Source organism: Microcaecilia unicolor, chromosome 3, assembly GCF_901765095.1.
Source record: "Microcaecilia unicolor chromosome 3, aMicUni1.1, whole genome shotgun sequence".
Lineage (NCBI taxonomy): Eukaryota > Metazoa > Chordata > Amphibia > Gymnophiona > Siphonopidae > Microcaecilia > Microcaecilia unicolor.
The window spans coordinates 1,222,314-1,235,678 of NC_044033.1; the positions used below are offsets into that span (position 1 = coordinate 1,222,314).

Consider the following 13,365-nt stretch of genomic DNA (forward strand, 5'->3'; position numbering starts at 1 on the left):
AATGACTGAACTGCACAGAGCACTCTAACATACCAGGGACCTGCTACCTTGTCCAGTTCAGTCATTTTGCTTTTTGTTTTATGAGTATCTCGGAGGTGCACCAGATTCAGGACCCCTGAGGAAGGCCTATTGGCCGAAACACGGACCGTGTAGGGTCCTATTAAACTTTTCTGGTGCTCTTACTCCCTATGGTTTTTCTGGTCTGTTTTGGTTCATCTTCCGCCTTGGTTGTGGTTTGTGTCTTAGAAAATAAAAAGCCACATCTAGGTTACTTCAGCACTTTCCACGATTACCTCCTCACCATTACTTTATGGATTTACTTTGGAGAAAATAGAGCTCAAGCACCCTCATTACTGCTGCAAAGGACCTTCTCATTTGTCATTCATCTGTCCAGAACCCCCCCCCCCCTTTTTTTTAACTATTTTCTTTATCAAACAACCTAATGTTATCAAGTGCAGACAGTGTCTGGCTTCTTGGGGTTTATAGTTTGTTTGATGATTAGAGCAGCCTTGGGCAACTCACTTAACCCTCTTCTGCCTCAAGTACAAAATTAGATTGTAAGCCTTCTGGGGACAGGAAAACACCTAATGCGCTTGCATGTAACTCTCACCTTGTGCTACTGTTAGAAGTGTGAGCTAAATCCAGATGGATAAAATTACTGCTGGTTTGGTTTGTGGTCACTTTTATTCTGCATTTGGTGAGGGTCAATGTGTGTGACTCAGGGACATTATTCTCTCGTGGTATGGTATAGATTGGTGCAAGATGTCTCTTTCCTATTCTTTTCTTTTTTTTTCCCCTCTTTCTCTGCTTCTTGACTATATTTTGGTGGTGAATATTTCACTCTGCCCTTTTTCTTGCAGCGCAACATGGCAGTGGGACTGTGATAGGATTTTGGTGTGCACCGTGTGGCAAGGGTGGATGGGAATGGAGTGGAGGAGTGGCCTAGTGGTTAGGGTGGTGGACTTTGGTGCTGGGGAACTAAGGAACTGAGTTCAATTCTCTCCTCAGGCAGCTCCCTGTGACTCTGGGCAAGTCACTTAACCCTCCATTGCCCCATGTAAGCCGCATTGAGCCTGCCATGAGTGGGAAAGTGCGGGGTACAAATGTAACAAAAACAAAAAATAAAAACATTTTGGTGGTGAATATTTCACTCTGCCCTTTTTCTTGCAGCGCAACATGGCAGTGGGACTGTGATAGGATTTTGGTGTGCACCGTGTGGCAAGGGTGGATGGGAATGTTGCGGTGGAGTGTACACTTGGAAGGAGGGCCACGGAGGGTCAATCATGCTGCTGTGGCTGTTGGACACAAAATTTATTCCTTTGGGGGCTATTGCTCTGGAGAAGATTATGAGACATTACGACAGATTGATGTGCATGTCTTCAATGCAGGTGAGTGTATTCCAATAGTGTGTTAAACTTGCTGCTCTTTCATTTGCCATACTGGGACAGACCAAAGGTCCATGAAGCCCAGCATCCTGTTTCCAACAGTGGCCGATCCAGGTCACAAGAACCTGGTAAGATCCCAAAAAAGTACTATATATTTTATGCTGCTTATCCTAGAAATAAGCAGTGGATTTTCCCCAAGTCTATTTTATGTTTAAATTATTTTTATTAAACAAGTCATATACAGATACACGCTTCACTTGCATTAGTTTACAGCGATTCATTACATATAAAAAACCCCCATATTCCTCAGTGAAGTTTACACCTATATTTTAAAGTATTTCTCCCCCTTTTCCACCCCTTCTTCCCCCTATTTCCTCCCTCCAAACCCTATATGATGAAAAATACCTTGCACAAAATACTACCCACCCTCCCTCCTACTCTGTACCCCAAACCTCCCTTTGCTTCTGTCCCTCATTCCATGTAACACAGCAGTATCTAAAGGTTCAATAGATGACTCCTAGCTGCAGGTGTCATTGTATTCCAGAATGGACTCCACCTACATTGAAAGCACTCTCCAGTTGTAGAATCGAAATCTACAATGTCCATTCTGTCCATTCGAAGCATAAAGATCATGCGACCCCACCATTGTTGCAATGTGGGGTACTGATAGGACATCCACTCTGACAAGATGGTCTGTTTGCCAATAATTATGGCTCTCGATACAAATGCAGCATATCCCCTCCTGGTCGCGAAGCCTAAATCAGGGCATCCAAATAGTAGGGCTGGGTCATAATGCCATGTTTGCTTCCATATACTGGCAACATAACAAACAATTGATTTCCAAAATTTCTCAATGCCCTTACAGGACCAAAACATGTGGCCCAAAGATGCTCCGCTTGCCCCACATTTTAAACAGTCCCCGCAAGTCCATTTTAATAATGGCTTATGGACTTTTTTTTTAGGAAACTATCCGAACCATTTTATAAACCCTGCTAAGCTAACTGCTTTTATTACATTCTCTGGCAAAGAACTCCAGAGTTTAATTACAAGTTGAGTGAAGAAATATCTTCTGATTTGTCCCTAGTCATAGTATTTTTGGAAAGAGTAAACAAGCGATTCGCGTCTACCCGTTCCACTCCACTTATTATTTTATAGACCTCTATCATCTCCCCTTGGCCGTCAATTCTCCAAGCTGAAGAGCCCCAGCCACTTTAGCCTTTCCTCATAGGGAAGTAGTCCCTTCCCCTTTATCACTTTTGTCGCCCTTCTGTACCTTTTCTATTTCCACTATATCTTTCTTGAGATGCGGTGACCAGAATTGCACACACTATTCGAGGTGCAGTCACACCATGGAGCGATACAAAGGCATTATAACATCTTCATTTTGTTTTCCATTCCTTTCCTAAGAATACCTAACGTTCTGTTTGCTTTCTTAGCAGCCGCTTCACACTGAGCAAAGGGCTTCAACGTATCATCAACAATGACGCCTAGATCCCTTTTCTGGTCAGTGACCCCTAATGTGGAACCTTGCATTACGTAGCTATAATTTGGGTTCCTGTTTCCCACATGCATCACTTTGCACTTGTTCACATTAAACTCATCTGCCACTTAAATTCCCAGTCTCGTAAGGTCCCCTTGTAATTTTTCACGATCCTCTTTTGTTTTGTATTTTGATCTCATTTTTGTTTTGTGTTCAGCATTTGGTCTAGAGGAGATTTATGGGAGAATCATTATGGCCTTAATGCACCTTGAGTCACAAAACAGAAGGAATATACTCTACTGTATATACTGTATATACCCCTAGCTGTCTGTTTGTCTGTCCAATTTAGATTGTAAGCTCTGTTGAGCAGGGACTGTTTTTTTCATGTTAATTTGTACAGCGCTGCGTAAGTCTAGTAGCGCTATAGAAATGTTTAATAGTAGTAGTAGTAGTAGAGGGGGCACCAAAAGTAGAGAAGTAGAGCAAAGAAACTTCCTCACAGTTGATGTTCAAACCAAAGTTTATTCAGTAGGCTTCTAAAAAACATGGAACACAACACGACACGATTTGTGTTTTGGCCCAGTCAGCCTGCATCAGGGATCTTGGAAATAATAAACTAAAATGTATTTCCAAGACTGGTCGTGAAGCTGATTAAAAAACCAATTCGAATCAGTGTACAACGCAGGTATCGTCATGAACCGCATCTGTCAGTTCTATCGGTCCAGGTGATTTGCTGCTGTTAAGTTTTTCAAATTGCCCCATTACATCTTCCAGGTTTATAGAGTTTTGTTTGTTTTCTCTTATTCATCAGTATTAAATACCATTTCTGGCACTAGTATCTCTCCACATCTTCCTCAGTGAAGACTGAAGTGAATTAATTTAATCTCTCCGCAATGACCTTCCCCGGGTGCAACTTTTACCCCTTGGTCATCTAGTGGTCCAACTGATTCTTTTACCTGCTTCTTGCTTCTGATAAACCTAAAAAAAGTTTTTAATATGTTTTTGTCTCCAACGCAATCTTCTTTTCAAAGTCTCTCTTTATCTTCCTTCATCTCACTTAACAGTGCCGGATGTCGTTTAGCCTTACTTCCTTTTTAATACATGGAATATATCTGGTCTGGGCTTCCATGATGGTGTTTCTAAATAACATCCACACCTGATGTAACTTTTTGACCTTTGCAGCTGCTCCTAAGTGTGTGTGTTTTTTTTTTTTTTTTACCATTCTCATTTTATCACTCCTTTTTGAAAATTAAATGCTAATGTGTTAGGAAATGTATACTTGCTCCAGAGTTGATATCAAATCTGATCATATTATGATCACTGTTATCAAGCAGCCCCAGTACCATTACCTCCTGGACTAGATCATGCGCTCCACTAAGGACTAGATCTAGAATTATTCTTCCTTTTGTTGATTCCTGAACCTGCTGCTCCATAAAGCAGTCCTTGATTTCATCAAGGAATTTTATCTTCCTAGCATGCCCTGATGTTACATTTACCCAGTCAATATCAGGGTATCTGAAATCACCCATGATTATTGTGTTCCCCAGTTCGTTAGCCACCCTGATATCTGATAACATTTCTGTATCTTGTCTTTTTATCCTGGCCCGGAGGACAGTAGTAAACTCCTATCACTATCCTTTTCCCCTTTACACATGGAATTTCTATCCATAGGTATTCCAAGATGTGTGTTGTGGCCTGTAGAATTCTTAGTCTATTCAATTGAAGGCTCTCCTTAACATATAATGCTACCTCTTCACCAATTTGATCTACCCTATCACTGCAGTTATAATTTGTGCCGTCGTATGACAGTGACCAGTTGGTTATCTTCCTTCCACCAGGTCTCAGATGCCTATTATATCTATGTTTTCATTTAGTTTAATATATTCCAACTCTCCCATCTTATTTCTTAGGCTTCCTGTGTTTGCAGTTTCAAAGAATCTTTCTTGTTTCTATTTACAGTTTGCTCAGCAGTTGACAGTGATAATTTGCAATCTTTATAATCTGTCTGCTCTGTATTTCAAGACCAAACAACAACAGGCACTAAAAGTCCACACTGTTACAGGATCAAACCAAAAAAGTGGAAAAATCCTACCATAGTGTCCAGGGTGTCACACTCAAAAAGTCAGAACAGCGTCTGTGGAGTGCTGCATCGCTGTGTGTTTTCAAAGTAGTGCTATTATGACTTTTTGAGTGTGACAATACATAACTTGCTGATTTAGAAGATACCCCTGACGAAGACTGTGTTTGTCGAAACATGGCCCTTGTTGGGTCATTCTGTAAGTTTGATTACTGAAGAATAAACTTTGGTAACCATGGACACTGAGGTTGGCTTTTTCCACTGCATTTAATGACACCTGGGTGTTAATTTTCAAAGCACTTAGATTTACAAAGTTCCATAGATTACTAAGTAACATTGTAAGTCTAAGTGCTTTGAAAATACAGCTCCTGGTCTACTATGGTCTCTCTTGAAACCTCGCTATTGGGATGCCCTGTCCTCCTGTGACTGTTGGCCTTCACCCAGTTTCTAGTTTAAAAACTGCTCCATCTCCTTTTTAAATGTTGATCCCGGCAGTATGGTTACACCCTGGTCAAGGTGAAGCCCATTTTTCAGGAATAGGCTCCCCCTTTCCCAGAATGTTGCCCAGTTCATAACGAATCTAAAGCTCTCCTCCCTGACACCATCGCCTCATCCACTCATTGGAAGAAGTACTGAGCCAAATCGATAAGGGTAAGTAATTCATCTGGACTGGATGGTATGCACCTTTAGGGCACTGGAAGAAATCAAATGTGAAATTACTGATCTGCTGTTAATGATGTGTAACCTGCTGTTAAAATCGTCCATAGTACTGAAGATTGAAGGGTGTCCATTGTAAAGCCGATTTTTAAAAATGGTTCCTGGGTGATCTGGGTAATTACAGATCAGTATGCCTGACTTCAGTGCCAGGCAAAATAGCGGAAGCTATTAGAAGAATAAAATTACAGAACACATAGAAAAACATGGTTTAATGGGACAGTCAGCATGGGTTCAGCCAAGGGAAAGTCTTGCCTCAACAATTTGCTTCATTTCTTTGAAGGCGTGAATAAGCTTGTGGATAAAGGTAAGCCAGTTGATGAAGCTTATCTAGATTTTCAGAAAACTGTTGACAGAGTTCATCATGAGAGACTCCTGAGAAAATTGAAAAGTCATAAGTACATAAGTATTGCCATACTGGGAAAGACCGAAGGTCCATCAAGCCCAGCATCCTGTTTCCAACAGTGGCCAATCCAGGTCACAAATACCTGGCAAGATCCCAAAAATGTACAAAACATTTTATACTGCTTGTCCCAGAAATAGTGGATTTTCCCCAAGTCCATTTAATAATGGTCTATGGACGTTTCCTTTAGGAAGCCTTCCAGACCTTTTTAAAACTCCGCTAAGCTAACCACCTTTACCACATTCGGCAACGAATTCCAGAGTTTAATTACACGTTGAGTGAAGAAAAATTTTCACTGATTCGTTTTAAATTTACTACATTGTAGCTTCATCGCATGCCCCCTAGTCCTAGTATTTTTGGAAAGCATAAACAGATGCTTCACATCTGCCCGTTCAACTCCACTCATTATTTTATAGACGTCTATCATATCTCACCTCAGTTGCCTTTTCTCCAAGCTGAAGAGCCCTATCCGCTTTAGCCTTTCCTCATAGGGAAGTTGTCCCATCCCCTTTATCATTTTCGTTGCCCTTCTCTGCACCTTTTCTAATGCCACTATATCTTTTTTGAGATGCGGTGACCAGAATTGAACACAATATTCTAGGTGAGGTTGCACCATGGAGCGATACAGAGGCATTATAACATCCTCATTTTTGTTTTCCATTCCTTTCCTAATAATACCTAACATTCTATTCCATATCATCAAGCTGATCAATCCATAGACTGGTGGGTTGTGTCCATCTACCAGCAGGTGGAGATAGAGAGCAAACTTTTGCCTCCCTATATGTGGTCATGTGCTGCCGGAAACTCCTCAGTATGTTCTCTATCTCAGCAGGTGGTGGTCACACACAGCAGCAGCTCTGGCTAGGCCTCCAAGCCTAATTTTTAGGTTTTGTTGAGTGCCTGGGGTTGAGGGCTCTTTTGAGCAAGTGCAAACCTGGTGGTGCCAGGTCCCTCCTTTTCTCCCCCCTCCCGCTGGCTCCGTTAAAAAAAAAAAAAAAAAAAAATTTTGAACGGCCTTAAAGGCGTTTATTTCGACGTTTATTTAAGCGTCTATTGCAGCTACTCACTGAGACACCAGGTCGTTACAACTCGGAGCAGACAGCAGGTAATTTTACCTTTTTATAGCGGGCGGGGGTTCCCCGATTCTTCTCCTCGTGGCTCATGGCGTCGGAGGGCGAGGGCGCAAAGGGTCGCTCCCCGGGTCGCTCGAGCGCTTCTAGAGGGGATGCGGGGGTCTTCAAGCCGGATTCGCCCTTGGTGGGTGACAGTTTCGCAACCGATGCATGTCCCGGTCCTTCCTCCGGCGTGGCGGTTTTTCCCGCCATAAACGCCCATCCCCCGCTCCTCGCCTCCGCCATCTTGGCCGGCCACGCGGCTCGGACGGCTTCTTCTTGGGCCGCCCTTGAGGTTGGAGACATTAATGCCATGAACGCCCTTAATTTGGGCGACGGCACACAAGCGGCTAAAGTTAAGAGCCGTTCTTCCCGCGCGGCTCCTTCGCGGAGTTTCGCGCCGGACGCCATTTTGGATGCGCAGCATGTCTCTCCCCCGCTATTGCGAGCGCCGGTTGAGAGCGCGCCTAGGGCTGTTGCCCAGGCTGCGGAGGTGCACAGTCTGGGGGGTTTCTCCCCCGAGTTTGTTTTGCTGCTACATCGGGCCTTCCTCATGCACAACGCTGCCCCCGCTCCCTCCTCTGGTAAAGAGGTTGAGGTTCCCAGAGGTAAACGCCCTCGGGTTGATTCCCAGGCCTTGGAGGAATTTGTCTCCTCCGATGTAGATGAGGGCAGCGTGTCTGAGGTCTCCCAACGGTCCTTTGCGGATTCCTTGGTGGAGACGGATCCCCGCTCGGATGGAGCGGATGACCCCTCTGCAGCGCGGCTTTTTCGCCCGGAGGATTTGCCCAACCTGTTGTTACAGGCCATGGACACTTTGAAGATATCCTCTCCGGAGGACGTCTCTCCCTCAGCCCCTGTTGGCTCTGCCATTATGCTGGGGACCAAGCGCCCGCCTAGAACCTTCCACGTGCATGATGCCATGCACACCTTAATTTCGGCTCAATGGGATGTCCCAGAAGCGAGCCTTAAAGTGGCTAGGGCTATGTCCCGCCTCTATCCTTTGGCTGTGAGTGAACGTGAGGCCTATCTGTGGCCTACCGTGGATTCTTTAATCACTGCGGTGACTAAGAAAACGGCATTGCCGGTGGAAGGTGGCACGGCCCTAAAGGACGCCCAAGACAGGAGATTGGAGGCGGCTTTAAGGTCGTCCTTTGAGGCGGCTGCTTTAAGTTTGCAGGCCTCAGTTTGCGGCTCCTATGTGGCCAGGGCGTGCCTGACTATGGTGCAGCGGGCTTCCCCCTCGGATCATTTCTTGAGGAATGATTGGCCAGCCCTGGAATCGGGCTTAGCCTATTTGGCAGACTTGCTGTATGATGTCTTGAGAGCCTCAGCGAAAGGCATGGCTCAGACTGTCTCTGCGCGGCGGTGGCTTTGGCTGAAACATTGGTCTGCTGACCAAGCCTCAAAATCCCGCCTGGCTAGATTGCCTTTTAAAGGCAAGCTGCTCTTTGGGGTCGAGCTGGACAAAATCGTGACTGATCTCGGCACGTCTAAGGGCAAGAAGTTACCGGAGGTCAGGGCTCGGGCGAGTGCTCGTCCCGGTACCTCCAGAGGACGGTTTCAGGAAGCCCGTCGGTACCGCCCGGGCAGGTCGGGTGCTTCTGCCCCCTCTTCCTTTAAGAGGAATTTCTCCCCCAAGCAGCATTCCTTTCGCAGAGACCGCCGTCCCGGAGGTGCTCCCTCCGGTCCTCCCCCAGGGTCTCGTACCCAATGACGGGGTATTGGTCCACGCCCCAGTGCAGATTGGAGGACGGCTGTCCTCGTTTCTGGGCGAGTGGACCACAATAACTTCAGACGCTTGGGTGCTGGAAGTCATCAGAGACGGCTACAAGCTAGAGTTCTGCCGACCCTTAAGAGACGGGTTTGTACTCTCTCCCTGCAAGTCTCCGGTCAAAGCTGTGGCAGTGCAGCAGACTTTGGACAATCTGATCCGCCTGGGTGCGGTCGTTCCGGTGCCAGAAAGTCAGCTTGGCAAGGGGCGTTACTCCATTTACTTTGTGGTACCAAAGAAAGGAGGTTCTGTCCGGCCTATCCTCGACCTCAAAGGGGTCAATCGGGCCTTGAAAGTGCGGCACTTTCGCATGGAGACTCTCCGCTCTGTTATAGCGGCAGTGAAGGCAGGGGAGTACCTGGCATCCTTGGACATCAAGGAAGCGTACCTGCATATTCCCATCTGGCCTCCTCATCAACGCTTTCTGCGTTTTGCAGTCCTGGGCCGACACTTCCAGTTCAGAGCCCTCCCGTTCGGGTTGGCTACTGCTCCGCGGACCTTTTCCAAGGTAATGGTGGTCATAGCGGCCTTCCTGCGAAAGGAAGGAGTACAAGTCCATCCTTATCTGGACGACTGGTTGATCCGAGCCCCCTCTTATGTAGAGTGCGGCAAAGCTGTGGACCGGGTAGTTGCTCTTTTGAGCTCCCTGGGATGGATCATCAACTGGGAGAAGAGCCAGCTGCGCCCGACTCAGTCCCTGGAGTATCTGGGAGTTCGATTCGACACCCAAGTGGGCAGAGTGTTCCTGCCAGACAATCGGATTGTCAAGCTTCAGGCTCAGGTGGACCAGTTCCTAGTAGCCTCTCCTCTTCGGGCTTGGGACTATGTGCAGCTGTTGGGCTCTATGACGGCCACGATGGAAGTAGTGCCCTGGGCCAGGGCTCATATGAGACCACTACAACACTCTCTGCTGCAGCGCTGGACTCCGATGTCGGAGGATTATGCTGTGCGTCTTCCCTTGGATCCAGCAGTGCGCAAGGCGCTGAGCTGGTGGATGCAGACAGACAAGTTGTCTGCGGGAATGCCTCTGGTGTCCCCAGAGTGGATTGTCGTCACGACGGACGCCTCGTTATCGGGCTGGGGAGCCCACTGCTTGGGAAGGACAGCGCAGGGGCTCTGGTCTCCTGCAGAGGCAAAGTGGTCTATCAACCTCCTGGAACTCAGAGCCATTCGGTTGGCGCTTTTGGAGTTCATCCCGGTACTGGTGTTCAAGCCTGTACGGGTCCTGTCGGACAATGCCACGGCTGTGGCCTATGTCAACCGCCAGGGAGGTACCAAGAGCGCCCCTCTAGCCAAGGAAGCTATGAGTCTATGCCAGTGGGCGGAAGCGAACCTGGAACAGCTGTCAGCGGCCCACATTGCCGGAGTCATGAATGTCAAGGCGGACTTTCTCAGTCGCCATACCTTGGAGCCCGGAGAGTGGCAGCTATCTGCTCAGGCGTTCTTGGACATCACGAAGCGCTGGGGCCAGCCGAGCCTAGATCTGATGGCGTCATCGGCCAATTGCCAAGTGCCGCGCTTCTTCAGCAGAGGACGGGACCCTCGATCCCTGGGAGTAGATGCTCTTCTCCAACAATGGCCGACACAAGAGCTTCTCTATGTGTTCCCGCCCTGGCCCATGTTGGGCAGGGTACTAGACCGGGTGGCAAAGCATCCCGGCAGGATAATCCTGGTGGGTCCGGATTGGCCCAGGCGTCCCTGGTATGCGGACTTGATCAGGCTCTCAGTCGACGATCCTCTGCGGTTGCCAGTGGAGCAGGGCCTGTTACATCAGGGTCCCGTGGTGATGGAGGATCCCTCCCCCTTTGGGCTTACGGCCTGGCTATTGAGCGGCAGCGTCTGAGGAAGAAGGGCTTCTCAGACAAGGTCATCGCCACTATGCTGAGAGCGAGGAAACGCTCTACTTCTACTGCTTACACCAGGGTTTGGCGTATCTTTGCAGCGTGGTGTGAAGCAGGCTCTCTTTCTCCTTTCACTGCTCCAATTTCTTCAGTGTTGACGTTCCTGCAAGAAGGTCTGGACAAAGGCCTGTCGCTCAGTTCCCTTAAGGTCCAGGTAGCGGCTCTGGCTTGCTTCAGGGGCCGCCTGAAGGGTGCTTCCCTGGCTTCGCAGCCAGATGTGGTGCGCTTTCTCAAGGGGGTTAATCACCTGCGCCCTCCTCTGCACTCAGTGGTGCCTGCGTGGAATCTCAACCTGGTGCTAAGAGCATTGCAGAAGCCGCCGTTTGAACCCTTGTCAAGGGCATCTCTGAAAGACCTGACGTTGAAAGCAGTCTTTTTGGTGGCTATCACTTCAGCCAGAAGAGTTTCCGAGCTCCAGGCGCTCTCATGTCGAGAGCCTTTTCTACAGTTCTCTGAGGCAGGAGTGACTATTCGCACAGTGCCTTCCTTCCTGCCCAAGATTGTTTCTCGCTTCCATGTGAATCAGCAGCTATGTCTCCCTTCCTTTCGTAGGGAGGACTACCCAGAGGAGTACTCTGCTCTTAAATATCTGGATGTGAGACGAGTCATCATCAGATACTTGGAAGTGACCAATGATTTCCGGAAATCGGATCATCTGTTTGTCCTGTTTGCAGGTCCTCGTAAGGGTCTGCAGGCTGCTAAGCCTACAGTGGCAAGATGGGTCAAGGAAGCCATTGCAGCGGCTTATGTGGCCGCAGGGAAGGTGCCGCCTATCCAGCTGAAGGCTCACTCCACGAGAGCTCAGGCGACCTCGATGGCAGAGGCCGGATCCGTCTCCTTGGAAGAGATATGCAAGGCGGCAACTTGGGCTTCGGCTCATACATTCTCCAAGCATTACCGTTTGACTGTGGCTGCACGGGCGGAGGCCCGGTTTGGAGCTTCAGTGTTGAGGTCAGGGATTTCTATGTCCCGCCCTGGGTGAGTACTGCTTCGGTACATCCCACCAGTCTATGGATTGATCAGCTTGATGATATGGAAGGTAAAATTATGTATAATCATACCTGATAATTTTCTTTCCATTAATCATAGCTGATCAATCCATAGCCCCTCCCAGATATCTGTACTGTTTTTATTCTGGTTGCATTTCAGGTTCAAGTTTAGTCTTCAGTTACTTCAGAAAGACTTCGTGTTCAAGTTTTTTCACTTGGATTCTTCAAGAGTTAAGACGAGTTTGTGTTACAGTGAGCTGCTGCATTCCTCTCCCCTCCGTTTTCGGGGCTGGATTGAGATTTAAATTCTGCCGGCACTCCCTCCCGCTTCGTGCGGCTGTAGGGCAGCTTTGTACCCCTCCCGCTTCGGCGGTGTTAGGGTCAGTCAGCTCCTCCCGCGGTTGCGGTTGCAGGATAAGCCAGATCCCCCCGCATCGGCGGGTGTGGTGTCCCTCCCCCGCTCCGCGGGGATGAGCTGGACGGATTCCCCTCCCCCACTTGTGTGGGGATGAGCTGGGTTAATTCCCCTCCCCCGTTTCGGCGGTGGTGAGCTGGGCAGAGTGTCCCTTCGTGGGTGTAATTCTCTAAGTGCTGAGTCCTGCGGATGGAGCTTTGATATCGACATACTGAGGAGTTTCCGGCAGCACATGACCACATATAGGGAGGCAAAAGTTTGCTCTCTATCTCCACCTGCTGGTAGATGGACACAACCCACCAGTCTATGGATTGATCAGCTATGATTAATGGAAAGAAAATTATCAGGTATGATTATACATAATTTTACCTTTGCTTTCTTAGCCGCATCAGCACACTGAGCTGAATGTTTCAACGTATCATCAATGATGACACCTAGATCCCTTTCTTGGTCCGTGACTCCTAACGTGGAACCTTGCATGACGTAGCTATAATTCGGGTTCCTGTTTCCCATATGCATCACTTTGCAGTTTGCTCACATTAAACATCATCTGCCATTTAGACGCCCAGTCTCCCAGTCTCGTAAAGTCCTCTTGTAATTGTTCACAATCCTCCCACGATTTAACAAACTTTGACTAACTTTGTGTCATCAGCAAATTTAATTACCTCACTAGTTACTCCCATCTTTAGGTCATTTATAAATATGTTAAAAAGCAGCTGTCCCAGCACAGACCCCTGGGGAACCCCACTAACTGCCCTTCTCCATTGATAAAACTGACCACTTAACCCTACTCTCTGTTTTCTATCTTTTAACCAGTTTTTAATCCACAATAGAACACTGCCTCCTATCCCATGACTCTCCAATTTCCTCTGTAGTCTTTCATGAGGTTCTTTGTCAAACGCCTTTTGAAAATCCAGATACACAATATCAACCGGCTCACCTTTATCAACATGTTTTTTCACCCCTTCAAAGAAATGTAATAGATTGGTGAGGCAAGATTTCCCTTCACTAAATCCATGTTGGCTTTGTCTCATTAATCCATGCTTTTTTAATATGCTCTGTAATTTTGTTCTTAATAGTCTCTACCATTTTGCCCGGCACAGACGTCAGACTCA

The 13,365-nt window shown here is 47.5% G+C and overlaps 1 protein-coding gene across 1 annotated transcript in view; it reads left to right on the top strand.

The window, feature by feature from the left end:
* Window positions 1-1,170: 1,170 nt before the first annotated feature.
* Window positions 1,171-13,365, top strand: part of KLHDC3 (kelch domain containing 3) — a 73,023-nt gene continuing 60,828 nt past the window's right edge. The window contains exon 1 of the mRNA XM_030195684.1: window positions 1,171-1,388. Coding sequence (XP_030051544.1) covers window positions 1,229-1,388 — 160 coding nt within the window. The 5' untranslated portion in view covers window positions 1,171-1,228. The remainder of the gene's footprint in view (window positions 1,389-13,365) is intronic.